The 17,980-nt window shown below is 39.9% G+C and overlaps 1 protein-coding gene across 2 annotated transcripts; it reads left to right on the top strand.

Annotated features, from left to right (window-relative positions):
* The first annotated feature begins 5,472 nt into the window (after positions 1–5,472).
* On the top strand, positions 5,473–15,157 carry tcea3 (transcription elongation factor A (SII), 3). Of its 2 annotated transcripts, XM_067601987.1 has the most exons (21): positions 5,473–5,706; positions 6,528–6,590; positions 6,800–6,905; positions 8,002–8,107; positions 9,399–9,911; positions 9,989–10,102; positions 10,390–10,491; positions 10,577–10,639; positions 10,730–10,831; positions 10,969–11,034; positions 11,418–11,477; positions 11,617–11,688; positions 11,974–12,042; positions 12,148–12,210; positions 12,303–12,377; positions 13,230–13,390; positions 13,522–13,578; positions 13,707–13,861; positions 14,051–14,197; positions 14,597–14,668; positions 14,769–15,157. In XM_067601987.1, the coding sequence occupies exons 1-21, from the start codon at positions 5,638–5,640 to the stop codon at positions 14,775–14,777; spliced, it is 2,244 nt and encodes a 747-aa protein (XP_067458088.1). In that variant the 5' UTR covers positions 5,473–5,637; the 3' UTR covers positions 14,778–15,157. The 2 variants fall into 2 exon arrangements, with proteins under 2 accessions (XP_067458088.1, XP_067458089.1); XM_067601988.1 differs by lacking the exons at positions 9,399–9,911; positions 9,989–10,102; positions 10,390–10,491; ... (2 more) ...; positions 10,969–11,034; positions 11,418–11,477 and having other exon boundaries at positions 5,478–5,706.
* The last annotated feature ends 2,823 nt before the right edge of the window (positions 15,158–17,980 follow it).

The following is a 17,980-nucleotide window of genomic DNA, read 5'->3' as shown; positions in this document are numbered from 1 at the left end:
ACATTACATGTGTCAGAACCCATTTTGAAAACAGCTCAAAATACATTTCCGTCCACTGAAGCTTGTTCACATCTATTTTGGTTCCTACGGTGTTTGAATCTGTTCACTTAGACCACACCACTGATAGGATACTGGTGGTAAAAGATATTTGGGCAACCATTAGATCCTACAATTCCCATAATGCAACTTGATGGTCTTCCTGTCTGGTAATGGCCAATGACTTCCAGACCCTATAACACTGCTACAGTTGAACAAACTGTGGCCAGAGCTGATGAGCAAGAAGTGAGACAGACCTCAGTCTAACCTGAGAGGTGTGAAGAAGTGTTACGGTTCACACAGCAGTTAATTCACCCACATTACTGCTGAGGTTTGAGTCCTGGCACAAGGTTCAGTTGGTAAAGCTGTATCCTTTCACGAGTGCATTACTTGCTTTTTGCTTCACAGGAAGAAATAAATATACTGCAAATATTTTCACTCTTGTAATTCTGGAGTCTGGTTTCCATTTGGCTTCATGTCATTTGACTGTGTTGTTGTCTATTACATGAGCCATACTGGTGACTGATATTTCAGAGCTCCCCTGAATACCAGGTTGTAATTTAAGCTAAAACAAACCTTACAAGACGTGTGGATTTAGTAGTTACAGTTTTTGAATGAAGACATAAAAGCAGAGGCTTGACGTTATTGACGCATGAAATTGCAGCGTTCTTTTTTTTTGAGCCGCTCTCCCATTCATGACAGGCTGATTTGGTTGTTTATTTTGATGGATTTATCCCTCTGTGCCTCAAGCCAAAGAGGTTATGCACTTGTTTGTCAGCATAAAGCTGAGGCTCAAGCACAAGCGGAGAGAGCTCTGAGATCAAATCGCAGCCTTGGGAAGAACCACAGGATCTTTTTGCAGACACACTATACAAATGACTCAGTGTCTGTCCACTGTGCCAGTGTGTAATTGACAGTTGTGGATAAGTTATAGTACATATTTTACATATCCCTTTCCAGCTTTATGTGCCTTTAAAGGCATCAATGGTGTATTGTTTGGCTATAGGGTAAATCATTTCCTCTGTCTCATTTCCTCATAATCTACAGTTCGGGTGACATACAATAACGGTACTTTTGTCGTTTCCAAAGCAAGTCAGGAGTTGGGTTAGACATCCTTTACTCAGTGCATAATTCAGATTTAGTTTGGTTAGTCATTTAGTTATTTTGGTTGGATTGTGTCTAACGGTGGCACCACCGGTTATTTTGGTCAAACATAGTCTAAAGGTGGCACCACCAAAACAGTTTTGGATATGGCAGATTTGGCGTGTGTGTGTGTGTGGCAGTAAATAGAGACTTAGAGACAGCTGAAGGTACAACGACGTCCTTAAAGTCTTTGGGTGGTCCAACCTCTACGGGAAGGTTTCAGCCTACTTTCTTGCGAGCGCCAACACCAAACAGTGGTCATTATTAGCAGAGAAACCAACCCCACCAGGCTGGGAATACCTTCCTGCCAACTGCAGATGTGCAGAACGTCTAAACAATTCTCCCACTCTGTTTTGACATGCTCTATTACAGGTTCTGCATCCTACACCAGATACAGAAAAAAATTGACAGCTAAATGAAATCATTCATTTTCTGGTCTGATGTCATCCAAAAATTGCCATAATTGCCCAGGCCTGGCGTCTCTGGTCTGTGACTGGCAGAGACACCAACTCTGGGCGAGGTGCACAGAGAGGAAAGTAAGACTGCTGGATGTTCCCTGTTGGATCTGCATTAACTCTTTGTCTGTTAAAACATGTGGGACGTACGGTGAGAGAATGCAGGACCCCTTTCCTCTGTCTGCTTGGAAAGCTCGACCGACAAAGTAGTACGCCTTTAACTTTCTACCGCAGTCAGATGCAAAGACAAGATAGGACTTGATGTGGTCAGAACCCGAGAGACTAATGACAGACTCTCAAACCTGGCAGCAGAAGCTCAGGGTGCTTCGGTGCAGCGTATGGGAATGCACACAGATGCAGTTATGTAACCATATAGAGCCTGAGCGCCCCCAGGAAACCAGACTGAGGAGAGATTCATCGACTTCACAAAAAAATAGAAACCTGCTCCTTTCTGCAAAACCATTTCAACTGTCTCAAAGGATACAAATATTTCTTTTCCATGTCTGCTGTTGTGTGTGTATATCTGAGGTGGAGACACAAATTATTTACTTAACCCTAAATTATATTAGATTAGACGTACTTTATTGTGCCAGAGGGAAAGTTTGACTTGGGCAATAGTGCTGCACACAGCAGTAATCAACTTCAACTACAATACTTTGCCAACAGAACAGTACAATGATACACCAAGGACACAATAATAAATAAGCATACAGCAAAATAAAAAAGATATGTAAAATATTGCACATGCTTTGTGATATAAAAGATTTCATTCTTCCAGTTCATCGTTTTGATTATGTAGCCTGCAACTTTATTGCTTTGGTTCACTCTTACCACTCTCCTGCATGCCATTTCTAGATGCAGACAGCTGTTTTCGGCAAACAAGCTATAAAAATCTGCAGTATGTTACCTGCCAAGCATCAAACCAAACGCCTCACCAACAATGTTAGTGACTGGCTGGTAAATGTAGTTGAGCACTTAACAGATAAAGAGACAGATATCTAGCGCAGGAGTTGGTGAAAACCAAACCAGAGCTGTTGCTATATGTCTGCTGGATGTAAAAATAGGCAACTATTTGTTTGCCATATCAACTTAAAAGATGATCATATGTTGTGTTTATAGCTTGTTCTGCTGCCCTAAAGTGCCCCAAAAATCCGTTTTTGCAGGTTTAAAGTATCAAAAGTAAAAGTGCTCATCATGCAGCAGAATGGACTCAATATTATTATAGATTATATTACTAGATTATTATTACTGATACACACATGTGTGAGTATCATTTTACTGCTGTTGTTGGTTTGTTTGTATATATTAATGTCATAATTTATAAAGGCCTTAATCATAAATTAATCACGTGTTTGTGTGTAAAATTGTAATATGAAACATTAGTTGTCAAATAAATGCAGTGGTGTAAAATCTGCAATATTTGCCTCTGAAATAATGCAATAATTATAATATAATTAAATAATTAGAATGTAGTAGCTGAAATAGCATGATATGGGAATACTCAAGTAATGTACAAGTACCTAAAAACTGCACTTAAGCAGAGTAATTGAATTGTTTTCCACAATGGCTCCTTTGTAACTGGCAAATAGATTGAGGGAAAACCAGTAAGTCGGAATATTTTTCATTTTGCATTCACGTCATCAGTGCTTCTTAAAAAAACTTTCTTCCGTGCATTAGCCTAAATTAAGGTGGAACAAGGTGTACTTACGCAGAGTTCTTTTCTTAAGAGTGAAGAGATCAGACAGTTTGGGAAAGAGGTCAGAGGTTGCAGCAGCTCTTTTTCTTCATCCTCTGCTTTTCCTACCCAGAGCCCCAAGCTGAAGGGTTTAGTACACAGTGTTAGAGGATGTTGCGGGCTGATCTTGATCACTGGTTCTTCCTCTTGGCCTGCTTCCCCTCTTACCTCACGGTGACCTGTCCCACTTCTCGAGTTGGCACCTGCCAGACAAAGTGCTGTCTTCAGGGAGGGAGGCAGGGACGGGTTACACACTCAGCCTGTTGTGTAAGAACGGTGTAAAGAGATAATACTCTTTGCTCAAGACAAGCTCTTAACCTGTACTTTCACCTGCCGTCATTAACACAGTTATCTTCAAATCCCTGCACAAAAGAACAAGACTGTCACAGTTTGCTCTCAGATTATTGGGATATGCTTCATCTTTTAGGGATTTAAATCTGAATACAGTGTTGTACAGAAAAACAAGAACACTTACACTTTACCTTTAGGGCAGACATTTAACTTTTCCAGCCAATACTGCTCTGTAATGATATACAATTAAGTTAGAGCATTGCTGTCTACATAAACTGTGTCCATATAAAATGTTGGGTATGCGTACATTTCTAGACAGAGAATCCAAACCAATTAAAACCTGACGTCTTTACCCCACTTATATTTGATATAACTTCAGTAACAAACTGTTGGAACTTGTCCTTCACGGCCTCGCTTTCCACAGCTCTACACACATCCAGCAGCAGGAACGTCTCTGAGATTTGAACTGTAGCAAGGCTCAGTTCCCGATGGACTGGGGGAGTAAAAGCTTAATGCCTTAAAGTTCTGGGAGCATGTTTCCCCAGAAAAGATATTTCCTATGAAAACAGTCTGTAAGTGATTGCTTCCAAGAAGTTGTCAGAGATGAGATATAAACACATTTTTACTAGCATACAAAAGGACCTTGTCAAAAGCACTTGCTGGAGTATTTTCAAGTCATTTCATTCTCTGAATGTTTGTTTAACTGACCTCAGCTAACTCACTGTATACACCACAGGATTCAAAGGAGGACTGACCAGCAGAGACTAGTGCAATTAAAGGCTCAAGACATTTTAAAATAATATCATTCCAGTTCAATATTATCACTTCAAACACTGAGTGTCTCTGCGTTTCTTGGAAAACAGCTCCACAGTGTCAATATTCATACTTTTACACTAAATCTTTCTGCAGTCAAGTTCCTTGAAAAGAAAAAGAAAAAAGAAAAGAAAAAGGTGGGCTACATTATTTAAAAAGCTCTCCTGAGTCTGCACTACACAGTTTTTTTCTAATTTGCACAAAGCTTCCTCTAAAACTACAGGGTGCACCAGAGATGGCCTTGAAAAAACACAAAAGCTGGTACAAGGTCAGTTGTTTCAAAAGAGAAATAAGAAATGAATTCTCATAAAAGGGTCTGATAAGTTGGTTTGTGGAGTTACCTGGACTGTAAAGTTACACAATAGCACCATCTGGTGGTTGTAACTCATAAACAAATCCGGATACAGTTTTTTTTTTTTTTTGTAAGTGAAAGTGAAAATCTCTATTCTGCTTTTCCGCATCTGCAAAGACTCTAAACATAAAAATGCAGACGATCGTTTTAGTTCAAACGTGGTGGAGTTGTGGATGAAGTAATACATATGTAGTAAACTGTGATCTAGGGTCAAGTTGCTCTTTGGCACAGAAGCAGCTGGCGCTGGTGTGCAAATAACTGGAGTGCACACTGCGCCCTGCCTTCAATTTGGAAAGATTAATCATTAGACAGTGACCTGGTTTGAGTTGAGAACCAACATCTTACACACACACACACACACACACACACACACACACACACACACACACACACACACACACACTTGTGATATAATGCAGCCAAAAATACAGATAAATATGGACAGAATATGGAGCCGCCAATAAAATTATAAAATAAAAAAAGCTCAAAGTTAAATTTGGCTGCTTGGATCGTGCATATGAGGACGCATTTTAAATGTCTGAAACACAGTTTAAATGACTTTGAATGAATCATCTCATATTGTAGATTTGTGTTGTCCCATGTGTCTACTACAGTGTCTATATTTTTAGTTGTTGTCACGTGTCGTGGTGGTCAGCTGGGCTCCTGCAGCAGGACACGCCTCTGGGCTGAATGGAGTGCGCCGTGCGTAAAGTCCGATCTGCAGCGGATCCAAACTTTTTATTTCATTTCTCGGTTTTTATTGAGTATCCAATCGACGTTATTCTTTCGCGCAAAGCCGATTAAATGCAGCGATGACGCGAGAGGAAGATCTCATCCGGATTGCAAAAAAACTGGACAAGATGGTGTCTAGAAATAACACGGTGAGATTGTATTTTGACACCCACAGGTGGCGCGTTGTCCTGCCACCTCGTGCCGCGCAGAAGGCCCGTTAATGTCTCCTCTGAAAATGACGTTTTTGGTTTCCTACAGGTTTATGAAGGGGATATGTTTGATTTCCACTGAGTCAGAGTATTTGTAAAGTCTGCACAATTGTAACATGAGCCTGAGTGTACGGTGACAAATGGTCAACAGGTGTTTGGCGCGGGTTTGTATAGATCCCGCTTGCAGAACGTTTTAGTACCCAAGTGTGCTGCGTGTTATGGATCAAGATTTGTCAACTTCTCGGCTGCGTTTTGCAAATCGTTTGCTGGTTGTCATATTAAACAGTAACTCACGTACACAGCAGAAAGTAAACAACGCGGCCTGTGGGCAAGGTCGTGTGTGTTTGTGTGTGTGTGTGTGTGTGTTGTGACTGAATCTGCAACCAGGATGTTGTTTCATGGCGCCCTCGCATAGTTACAGTGCCGTAAATGATAACGCGTTAGTTCATAAAAACGTATGAAAACTTGGCCCATGATCAGAATAAAGCAGACAGATACAGAAAACCTCATGGAATGCTTAATTTGATTTATTATTTGGTTTTATTTAAGAGCATTTTTGTCTAATTTGCAGATGAAAAATACAGAAGTGAAACTGTTACTGATTACTTAGTTTTTGGTTTCCTTTTAAAATGTTCAAAATTGCATGCAACTAATTCTGTATGTAACTCCGTTATTACACATTTATGTATAAATATGTTTGGCAGATTTAAGGATTTAGAGGTGAAAAGTCTAAATAACGTGCTGTGACTTCGTGTGTGCAGGAAGGTGCCATGGATCTGCTGAGGGAACTGAAAGGATTCAATATGACACTGAAACTTCTCCAGGTAGACTCTCTCTCTCTCTCTCACATACACACACACACACACACACACATACACACACATACACACAATATATATATTCAACAGGAGTGCATTATATTTGGTTAGTGTACAGTTTTAACATTGTTAGTAGGAAGCGCCTCACATCAGCATGTGAATTAAATGAATGATTACTGAAGCTTAAATAGTATATATTTATGTATGTGTTTTAGGAAACAAGGATCGGCATGTCGGTGAACGGTATCAGGAAGCACTGCACAGACGAGGAAGTCATTGCTTTGGCAAAAGTCCTCATTAAAGACTGGAAAAGACTTCTGGGTACTTAACTTTGTAGATACATGATTTATCAAGCAGTTAAAGGGGACCTATTATGCTTTTCCTTATTTTCAGTCATATATATATAATGTTACAATGTCAGATGTTTATATTAAATGTGGCCATAGTGTCAAATAATGAAGTAAACATATGTAAAAGTAATCCTTGTGAGCAAAAAGCACCAGCTTCAGACTGCTCTGAAAGCTCGGTTTCCAACGGTTTTTTCTACTTTCAGCCCGAGCTGATGTCAACTTGTGACGGATTTCTTTATATGGTCATCTGCCACAGGCACAGTGGAAGGTCACTGCTCCACTCCGCTAACATTATGGCGTTTTTCATTGTTTTGGGGGTAGTCACGCCGAGCCATGACTTGAGTCGAGCTGGCACGCTGTGAGTGTTTTTCCATTACACGGCAGGCAAAGAAAATAAGTTGTTTACCTGTTGGAGTTGTGCTGGTCGTCTGCAGCTCCTCATCAAACATCATCATCACTGTGGCTGTTTCTGCTTTTACTATTTCTCCCTTATTTCTAACTGATCTGCTGAGCTAACAGCTACAAATATCTCCATATGTTGTTGTGTCGACCAGTTTTTAACGCCTCTAAACGGAGCTCTGCTAATTTGTTGAGGAACATGTTTTATTTCCTGTAAATTCTTCACAATAAAAGTCTCCTGTTATTTAGTAATTTAAAGCTTTTAAGCTTTTAATTTGGAGCAGTAGAGCAGGAAATGTTGGGTTTGCATCAGCAGTGACTTAACATGACTCTGATATGGCTGCCCCTCGGCAGGCTTCTGGAAAGCTGGCCAATCAGAACAGAGTAGGCTCATTTGGGGGGCGCATTAAAGAGACAGGAGCTAAAACTGCCTGTTAAGAGACAGGCTGAACTGTGGGGCTGCATAAAGGGCCAGTAAAAGATAAATAGGTTTTTTTGAACTGTGAATCATGCAAAGCTACTCAACTGGAGTCCCAGAATAAAAATATAGAGCTGGAAATGAACATAATAGGTCCCCTTTAAATAGTCATTTGTACAATAAATACATCAGTGAGCTGCATGATTTGCTGATATGATTCTCCCCCCCCCCCACCCACACACACACACAGACTCTGGCCATTCTCACACTGACAAAACAGCCGAAATGAAGAATGGTGTTGACTCCAGCAAAACAGCAGCATCTCCGAACAGATCACCCTCTGAGACGCAGAGCAGGTCAGTGCTTTCCCATTTGCTGCACAGAAACTGCACACGCACAGGTAACGTGACATTTAACACAGAGCATTATGAAGACTAGATCTGCTCAGTATCAGAATACCTCCAACATCTGTCCACTGTCAGACCCACAGGGGTTAGTGTGGCCTGATTGCTTTAGGGGAAACTCTGGGTCAAATGGTGAGATGTTTATGAAAGAAAGTGTCAGGATGTTTCAGTGCTGCAATTCTTGTAGCCTACCCATCAGTGAGCTAATAATTATTTTAAAATGATGTAATTTCATGTAAACACATTTGTTTGTTTATTTCCCATGGGGACTTTAGAGAAAGAATCACCACTCTCTTTTAATTCTTCTCTTTTTCATTTCCTGTATTGAATCAATTAGAGATGCAGGTTGCACTGTTTATACCTCTCATGTATTGGGGTAACATTCAAGCCACAGTGGTAAAAATCAGTCTCACTGAAAGATAATTACCCGGTGATGTTTGAAAAACTCAGAGGGTCGTTAAACAAAACTCTCTGCTGTTTTGAAGGTATTTCCAGGATCCTCAAAGGCTCCTCTAACCATCTGGATAAGATAAGATATTCCATCCGCTGAACAATACAAAAGATTTTTAATCCATTTCTCAAGTTGTCACTGTTTCCTTTCCATCTTTGTTTGGATTGAGAGTCACAACTTGGGAGGACCTTCTTTTATCTTCTTTTGTCCTTCAGAGAAAAACGTGCTCAGCTCTGTGACTCGAATGTAACACTAATGCTGATACAGGAAAGGCACAAGGTTGTACCCCCCCCCCCCCCCCCCCAAAAAAAAGGACTCAGAGAAAATATAAAAGAAGCAAATTTCAAGGTGTTTTGGTTTTATTGAAAAAAGTCAATGTCAAGAATAGGCCAATGTCTTGAATTACCGAGGATTTTACTCAGCACCAAGAACAGATAGAAAAGAACCAAAATCAATAAAGACGTCAGACTGTCAGCTAACTCAGTTAAAACCGATGGTTCTGTTGTGAGCACTTGGGTATTACTGTGATCAAATTAGGACATCTGAAATTTACCTTAAAGTCATTTCTGTTCTGGAGGCCGAGATTTGGCAAATTTTCAAAGTCATTTTCAAGGCAGATATGTTTACAAGTGCAGAAACAGGATATTTCTAAAGAGGCTATGAAAGTGGTTATATGCTTTAATGTGGAGTCACTTGAAGTGCTTGATTCTCTTCTAAGTTGACAAAAAACATAATATATGTTTTCTGTCTCTTGAACAGAGGCCAAAATGAAACTTCCTTTGTTTCTGTTAGTCACAGGAGACTGGACGTCAAGCCGAAACACAATTTAGATCCTGACAAAAAACACTCCGATAAAAACAGAAAAGAAAAACACGACGACGAGCACAAAAACAAAAAGAGACACGCAGACGACCCTAGGGATGAAAAGCACCTGGATGGAAATGAAAAGCAGGGGCAAGAAATCAGAAAAGAGAAGCATTTAGAAGAAGCCAAAAAGCCAAGAACTGGAGAGGATCCCCAGCTGGAAATAGATAAGAAACAGAAGCATGACCTTCAGAGTGAGAGACACAAGCCAGAACCAAGGAAAGAAAGATCACTGGAGGAACCAAAAAAGATAAAACAGGTGGAAGAACTCAGAAAGGAGAAACACCTTGAGGAGGGCAAGAAGCACTGCTATGCAGATGACATGAAGAAGGACAAACACAGAGAAGAGAGCAGACACAAGAGGCCGATAAACACACCGCGACCACCGAGTGAGCCCCAGAGAGACAAACCCGCAGACGCTCACAAACCAATATTTGAAAGGTGAGAAAGGTGGAGGCCCAAAACTTGATTAGATCAATAAGACCCTGCAGAGGTTCAGATTGAATTCTTCATTTCAGGAGAGGAGTCTTGGACAGCAGTGTTCTTTATCCCACCCGGTTCCCCTCCCCTCCTCGACCTGCTCGGCCTCCCCTCCCAGTCAAACGCCCCTCTGTGGACGTGAAAAAAGACAGGTCGGGACACTTGCACCGCATGAGCTGAAGAGCATGATAGACTGACATGTTCCTGCTGATAGTGCATGACACAACAGTTTCTGAGTTACTCATATGAACTGACATTTGTTCCCACAGTGTGTTTACTGGACACAAGGGCTAACCGGATACTCGCTGTGCATGGTGCATGCTGTGATGGGTCGTTCAGGTGTGTGAGGATTTTGTATTTGTTTGAACCGCATGCTGCATCGTCTGGGCTTCTTGATGTGATCTTGACTCTGATCTGTCCTGTTGTGACATTTGTTCAGGAGGGACAGTAAAGATTCTTCCTCTGGACATCCTCGTCCTCACGCTCCTCGGTCCGCCTCTCCCCCGACGAGGCGACCTTCGCTGGAAGTAAAGAAAGAGAGGTCAGGCATGTTTATGGTTACGTGCACGGATGTTTGTGAATGATGGCGGAGTGAGTTTAGACTCAAATGTTGATTTTCACATCAGGAAAGTTCCACCGGACTCCAACGCTCCGATTGCACCCCTTTCTCTTCATCCTCCACCACCAAGGTCAGGGTCTGCATGCTGTATCACAGTATTTGCTGATAATATTCACTCATCGTGAAGTGATTCAACTCAAAAAGGTGTCTTTGCATTTAGAAAAGAGCCTCCAGACCCCAACGCTCCTCTTCCTCCACTCCCGTTTCATCTTCACCCTCCTCCTGCGCCAAAGCGGACATCCCTGGATGGGAAAAAGGAAAGGTGTGGATCAGAGGAGTTTCTCATTACAAACTGCATGTAGTCACTGTTTTGGAGGAATATTTTGGGAAAAAAAGGTCTGAAATTTCATTTGGACATTTCTTCTCTGCTTTGAATCCTTGTGTTGTTTGCCACAACAGGAAGGAGTCATCAGACTCTAAACCTCCTTCACAGAAGAAGACGTCAGATCACGTGAAGAAAGACAGGTCCGGGATCTGGGAATTATTTTGTCTTTTGTTGGTCCTTGAAAAGTGACTTTGCTGTTGCAAACATGTGATGCATGTTAGAGACACGGAAATTAGTAGCACAGTTATTTAATGTGTCGTGCTTCTAGAAAAACTTTATTTTCACTTGGCTACAAAGGAAAGACCACATAATAAGGATTGGGACTGTTGTTGAGCCAAAAAAGTCTTGAATTTCGGTTAATTTGAACCATTTTGACATATTTTTGCACTAAAGGAGAAGCTTTTTGGCCTTTTTGGTTTTTGTGACATATTATTTGGAGCCCCTGGATAGTCACATCTTTAGCTCAACTGACTGTAAAAAGAACAAAGCATGTGTTGGTACCAAGACTGTTTTCTTCTTGCAGGAAAGACTCATCGGATAGCAAAGTGTCTAAAAAACACTCAGTGGAAGCCAAGAAAGAAAGGTTGGAGAGTCATAAGTGTGAAGCTCCTTTGGAACAGGTCTTTGTTGGTTTTTAGTGCCTGAGGAAGTGTGCCTTACTTTACTGTCACTGTCCATTGCTGGATTTGTTACAGAATCATACAAATGTTTCCTTTTGTCAGGAAAGATTCGTCTGACTCTAAGCCGCCACTTCCCAAAAAGCCCAGTTTGGATGGCAAAAAAGAAAAACACAGGTGTGCAGGAGCAGGAAAATAAATGATTCCACTCTACAATATATTTTAATCTGCACTGCTTCATATCTGACATAACCCCAAGTGTGTGTTTTTAGCCATGCTAGCAGCGTGGCTCTGGGGATTGCTGTGTTGGTCTGTTAAGTGAAATTTCTTGACCAAAATTTGGTACATATCTTCAGTCATAATCTCTCCCCTGATTATTTTGGTGATCCTCAGACTCACAGAGCCGCTAACATGGCTGTCGACTCTTAGCTTTGTCTCAGCTCTGTTGCTCTCTTGTTGCAGGAAGGACTCCTGTGACTCGAAGGCTGGTCAACCCGTGAAACGTCATTCAACTGACTCCAAACCTGACAGGTAGGACTGGTATGAACTGCTTTATATCTCATTCATAATTGTAAATTAATTTGTAACAAACTTTGGTGATGAAAACTTATTTACTGAAAATGTCATAATATTTAGGCGGGAATCCACCGATTCAAAGAAAAGCAGCTCACCTCCAGCAAAGAAGCTAGCAGGTGAAAGGTAACAGAGCAACATTTTTCACACAACTACAAGTTTCACAGCTTTTTTTTAAATGGATAACATACAATAATAATGTTGACTTTGTGTTATAGGAGAGAGTCTCATGGCTCTAAGACCTCTCAGCCTGCACCTCCACAGAGGAAGCCATCAACTGACAGCAATGAAAGGTATTTTAGTATAAAAATATCACCTACTTTTTTAGCTAAGTCATTTTCTTAAATATAAGATTAATGCTGATTGTTTTAAGAAGGGAACAAGAGAATTGTATCTTCCAGTGTTTGAAAAAACTTCAAATACAAGCTATACTAAATGTAACTTAAAACAAGTTGTAATTCTGTGCAGCCTTACAGTGTGTTGCAGTGACAACATTAATTTTGTAAATACTCTCATATCAAAACATGGTCTCAGTGGGAATATTTCACAGCGCTGTTTGGCAACACTCAGTTCAAAGCAACATTCCTGCACTTAAGCTGCACTAATCAATATTTTGATGGTAAATTATTACCAGACTGCAGATACTCTCAGTTCAACAGATTATTGCCTTTCAGTTCAGTCTTATGGCTTTATGGCCCACAACTTCACAAGTTCACAATCTCCCTGCCCTTATCAACCTCGTCTCTAGCAGCAGGCAGCTGTTTTCAGTGAAAACGCTCTGATAAACCCACTGTACACTATCTGCCCAGCACAAACAACAGATGGGCAAAGTTAGAGACCACTTGGTGAACATAGTGGAGCATTGAGCTCCTCGAGAGCCAGATATTTTTCTCAGGAGTTGGTGGAGAACAAAACAGAGCTAAAAGGAGAGCAAAAATTTGACATATACAAATCCAAATGAATATTTATGTTATTCAGTCTCTGCTGGATGTGTAAATAGACAATTATTTGCTAACATGTCATTTTTATAGTTTTATTTATTAAGATTTAATATCATTGTAAAAATGTTTTCAATAATCTTCAGTAAATCCTATGCTGATCCAGAAAAAGATAGACATGGTGCTCTGGTATGTCCTTTTCTTCAGAAAGAGCAAAACTGATGCAGCTAAAACTCCCACCACCCCGACCAGCCCCATGTCGCCTGGCTTCAGCTCTGCCGGGGGTCCGCTGTCGCCTCACCTGGCGACTGGAGACTCCATCAGAGACAAATGCATCGAGATGATAGCAGCTGCCCTGCGCACAGACAGTGAGGCTTAAATTACACTCCATCACAGCAGCTAACGTCTCTATATGCTCACTTAAACAGATTCAATAAAGAACACACATGAATATCACTGCAGCGTGCAGATTAACATGAATGTTTCTTTTTTCTCACAGACGACTACAGAGACTTTGGAACTAACTGTGACAGCATGGCGGCAGAGATTGAAGATCATATCCTTCAGTGTAGTTAAATATTTGCAGTGATTGTTGGTTTGACAAATGGAAAGCATCCCATTTGACATTATTAGTATCATCAGATACACAGTGGAATGAATTCTTCCTTGACTTTGTGGTTGCACTTATCTACCAGGAGATTAAGGCCACTGATATGAAATATAAGAACAGAGTGCGCAGCCGCATCAGCAACTTAAAGGACCCAAAGAACCCTGGGCTTCGCAGAAACGTCCTCGCAGGGAGCATCGAGTTAAGCCGCATCGCCACCATGTCTGCTGAGGTATAGTGTGCTGAAACACCTTTCATGTTGCTGTAGAGAGTAATACAACTCAATTATCTTCCCATCACACTTGCTGTCTTCTAGCTCATCCTAATTCCGCCTTTCTGACATTTCAGTTCTGCTTTCATCCTTTCTTACTTGACTCCGTCCCTTCCGCTCCTTTTTTCTTACATCTCTGTCTGTATGTAGGAAATGGCCAGCGACGAGCTGAAACAGCTGAGGAACGTTCTCACCCAGGAAGCCATCAGGGAGCACCAGATGGCCAAAACTGGTGGCACCACCACCGACCTGCTGCAGTGCGGCAAGTGCAAGAAGAAGAACTGCACCTACAACCAGGTACATACAGACATTCAGTGACAGAGTGGTAGCTGGTATTTTCAGTCAGGTTAGACAGTGGGAATAAAAATAAATTGGTTTTTATTCTGTATTTCGAGAGTAATTAATCTGTAATATGTAGAATTTTTAAAATCTCTTCATATGCTTGTTGCTCTCAGCAGTCAAAGAGAGGCCAATGGTCAGAAGTGCAAAAGGAAAACAAGAAATGTATTTATTTTGTTAAGATTTTTGTTGAGAAGTATATTTTTAGGGCTGTACGATGCAAAGACTGGTCAGTTTATTAACACTGATTTTAGAGTTTAGTAAATAATCCTTAATTAAGTAATTAGATATAATTGTAATGTTCTGCTCATAGCTTACAAAGCTCCCTGTGTGTGTGTGTGTGTGTGTGTGTTCTAGGTGCAGACACGCAGTGCTGATGAGCCAATGACCACATTTTGTCTGTGTAATGAGTGTGGTAACCGCTGGAAGGTAAGTCTCCTCCTCCTTCACCTTGAGCTCAATATGATGTCTTTGTTCTAAGTTTTATCTTGATGTCTGATGCTTTTGTAATCTTTTTTCTAAATTTCAGTTCTGCTGATGCCTTCCAGGTGAAACCACAATTATTTTTGAGCATTTTGAACTTCATATTTTCTATAATGGGAGGGAAGGGAGTTCATAAATGATTGCAGCTAGTGATTTTTTTTTTAGAAATAGTTATATTCTTACACTTTTTACTTGAATTTCTGAGATTTTTAAGCATGTGCTAATAATCAAGGTTTGCTTTATATGGAATTGAAGCCTGAACATGAATGTCAGTTCAATGACTGAGTCATGAAATCAACCCATTTGGAACACATCAATAATAATCACGGTGCTGTCATGATGGAAAGACTATCATAATCCAGTTCATATGCTGTGTCATATTATAGCCGTTCACTTTGTATATATCAAATTCCAATAAACTGCATACATTATCAATATGATGTTGATATGATATGATATTATATGATGTCATGTTTTTAAACAATTTTGACAATCAGTCAGATTACGTTATAGTTTGCATCTAAGTATAGTTTTTTAAATTATTTTTTCAATATTGTTTTTGTCAATGTATTTGGGCACAATTAGTGGAAGTTATTTGATTATTTGCATTCTTATCAGTATCTAGTTTTACAAAATGATTCCAATGAGAACATAGAGACCGAAAATGAACCGAGAAAATACACACACACACAAAAATTGCATTGCAAAGATTGCAAGACATACAACTGGTATATTAATTACTATAAATTAATCTGTGGTATTAATTATGCACAGATAAATATACATCAAAAGAAAAAATGTTTATGTTGCACCACTGTAAACACACAGTAGATGGCAACAATGCATCGTGCCGCCAAACACAGGCAGCATCAGTTCCCACAATTAAATATTTTTCTCCTCAGGTTACCAACCACAAATTAGATGCTTCTTGTTAGTGCCGGTCCAACAGGCTGGTGAAGCCAGAGGGAAGTGCTGCTGAACACTAAACGTGACAGTATTAAAGCCGTTCAGCAGCATTCAACAATACAAACCTCTTTCCTGTACACTGTTGAATCTTATATTTACATGTTTACTCAAGCGTTGTGTCTTGAGCAATGTGCAAATGATACTCCCTCAATCATGTTTTTCTATTTAAAATCGTATATAAAATGTGATGAGCATTTAAGAAATATGGTCTGTATGTCAGATGAAAAGAAAGAAAAGGAAAAATCTTCCCTGCCGCCCTCTCGCTGAGTATCCACCATCTGGTTTCCTGTGCATTGAAACCACATTCATTTACTTCTTCTGCATCATTTCCACCATTAAAAGTCTTCTGCTGATGTGCAGGCAGAGCTTAGAGAGCATCAACACTGGCTCTGTTATTCTATATATTGGCATTGGTGTCATCATCATCATTCCTCCTTCATCCCGAAATCTGAATGCAAGCAGGAAGAAAGTCACCTGACATTCGACTTGAACTCAACAGATACACGCACAGTAAATCAAATATGAATTTCAAAGAAATCAAACCATATTGCTAAAAGAAATTCTCACACAAGCAAGTAAGATAGATAACATGTGCGAAGCCCAAATCTTTGCTCTGTAATCATTTGTTAACGGACTCTGCAACATATTTTCACTTTGTGGCAGCTGCTCTGCTCTGTGACCTCTCTGTCCCCGACAGTTGGTGAATAATGATGTGAGAAAATGAAAGCTGTTGAAACAATTATACTCTGAATACTCTATTCCAAATGAATAATGCTCTCAAAAAATTGCCAGATCAAATATGCACAATTTTAAATCATTCATTATGTTGTTTCAACTTGTCTTTTAATAAAAGTTGAGAGCTTTTTTTTTGCATGCTTTCATTATTATCAGCTTTTTTAGCCTCATTATTAGCTTTCTCAAAAGTAATGATAGAGAAGACAAAATCTACATGTCTTTTATGCGGATGTTGCACCTTGTAGCTTGGAGGCAATCAGTCCGATCAGTGTCACTTCCGTCAAACTTTAATCTACACTCTATTATAGAAAAACTAAGTTGTATCTGTGAAACAGTCTCCAAAACTCCAGATTGATAATGTATGCCGATGATCTGTCGGTTTTGTTTCTTTGTTAAACAGTTAATGCCATCTTCAAATAACTGTCTGCAAATGTTAAGATGAAAATTGAGTATTTGAGGATCAAAAGACAATATCTGAAGTCTTAAAATTCACCAGTGGAGGTTGAAATAAACGGCTATGGACACAATAACAATACTCCTGCAATACATACTCTCTTTGTGAAGCCGATAATTTTATTTTTTCTTAAGATCATGTCAGAAGAATTCATGTAGCTCAAAGGTTTTGTTGGCTTTCGTTATATTGTAAATTGTTACTATTCTGTGTGTGCACTGTGACAGGACTGAGACATGAGACGCTTGTGAGTGAGTGTTTTATTTTTCTCTGACATGACCTTTAATATGAATCTATACATATGTGGCGTGACATGCCATGTCAAGAAAATTTAAAGACACGCTGCGATGTAAAACTCAGTGCAGATGTTACAGGCTCTCTTGAGAACATGTGTGCCAATCCATCACTGTCAACCATGTGCAGGCATCATCCAATCAGATAACTCCATTGGCTTGAAAGAAACCAGACCTCAGGAGTTAAACTGACTGTCAGTCAGAATGAATTTATTTCATTTAACAGCTGAGCATTTTGGCATAATTACATCTCTGTTAGAAGAAAAGCAGGCTGTGCTGGAATATTTCAATGTTAGGCATGTCTTAATGGCAGGTTAAATACTGCATAAAACAATCTACTTTGTCTTGAAAAGCTTAAATGTGAAAAGCAGAGTCTCTTTGATTTTGTGAATATATTCATACCAGTTGTGACCATCTGGCTTACATGGCTCACACTGTTTGTATTCCTAAGCTTGTTATCATCAACTTGTGTGCTCTCTTTTGTTTCTCTACAGTGTTATGATGAGTCTGAACCTCTCAGCACTCCTGTTCTAGCTGCATGCAGCCTCTCTATAAATGGAAATAAATGTGACTTGGTAGGCATGCAGTGTCACCTACGTATAACATCATCACTCAGGGGATTAAATGCACCAAACACTCCAACCTTAGACTACAAATGTGCTAAAGGATTGGGCACACTGTAACTTACACACTACATTATTGTGAAGAGGATACTTACTTACAGATAGAGTAAGGTAACTGTCATCTTCAAACCATTGTTTTAAATCTGATAAATAAGGCTTAAAGTTGTCATGCAAACAGCACTGAAAGCTG

The sequence above is a fragment of the Thunnus thynnus genome, chromosome 10, assembly GCF_963924715.1.
Source record: "Thunnus thynnus chromosome 10, fThuThy2.1, whole genome shotgun sequence".
In the NCBI taxonomy this organism is placed as follows: Eukaryota; Metazoa; Chordata; class Actinopteri; order Scombriformes; family Scombridae; genus Thunnus; species Thunnus thynnus.
The sequence above is the reverse complement of the archived record's forward strand: the minus strand, read 5'-3'. Positions and strand labels throughout refer to the sequence as shown.

Coding starts and splice junctions, on each gene's coding strand:
- tcea3 (XM_067601987.1), top strand. CDS start 5,638: ATGACGCGAGAGGAAGATCTCATCCGGATTGCAAAAAAACTGGACAAG. Junction 10,640..10,729: donor CTTCATCCTCCACCACCAAG/GTCAGGGTCTGC, acceptor CTTTGCATTTAG/AAAAGAGCCTCCAGACCCCA. Junction 14,198..14,596: donor AGAACTGCACCTACAACCAG/GTACATACAGAC, acceptor TGTGTGTTCTAG/GTGCAGACACGCAGTGCTGA.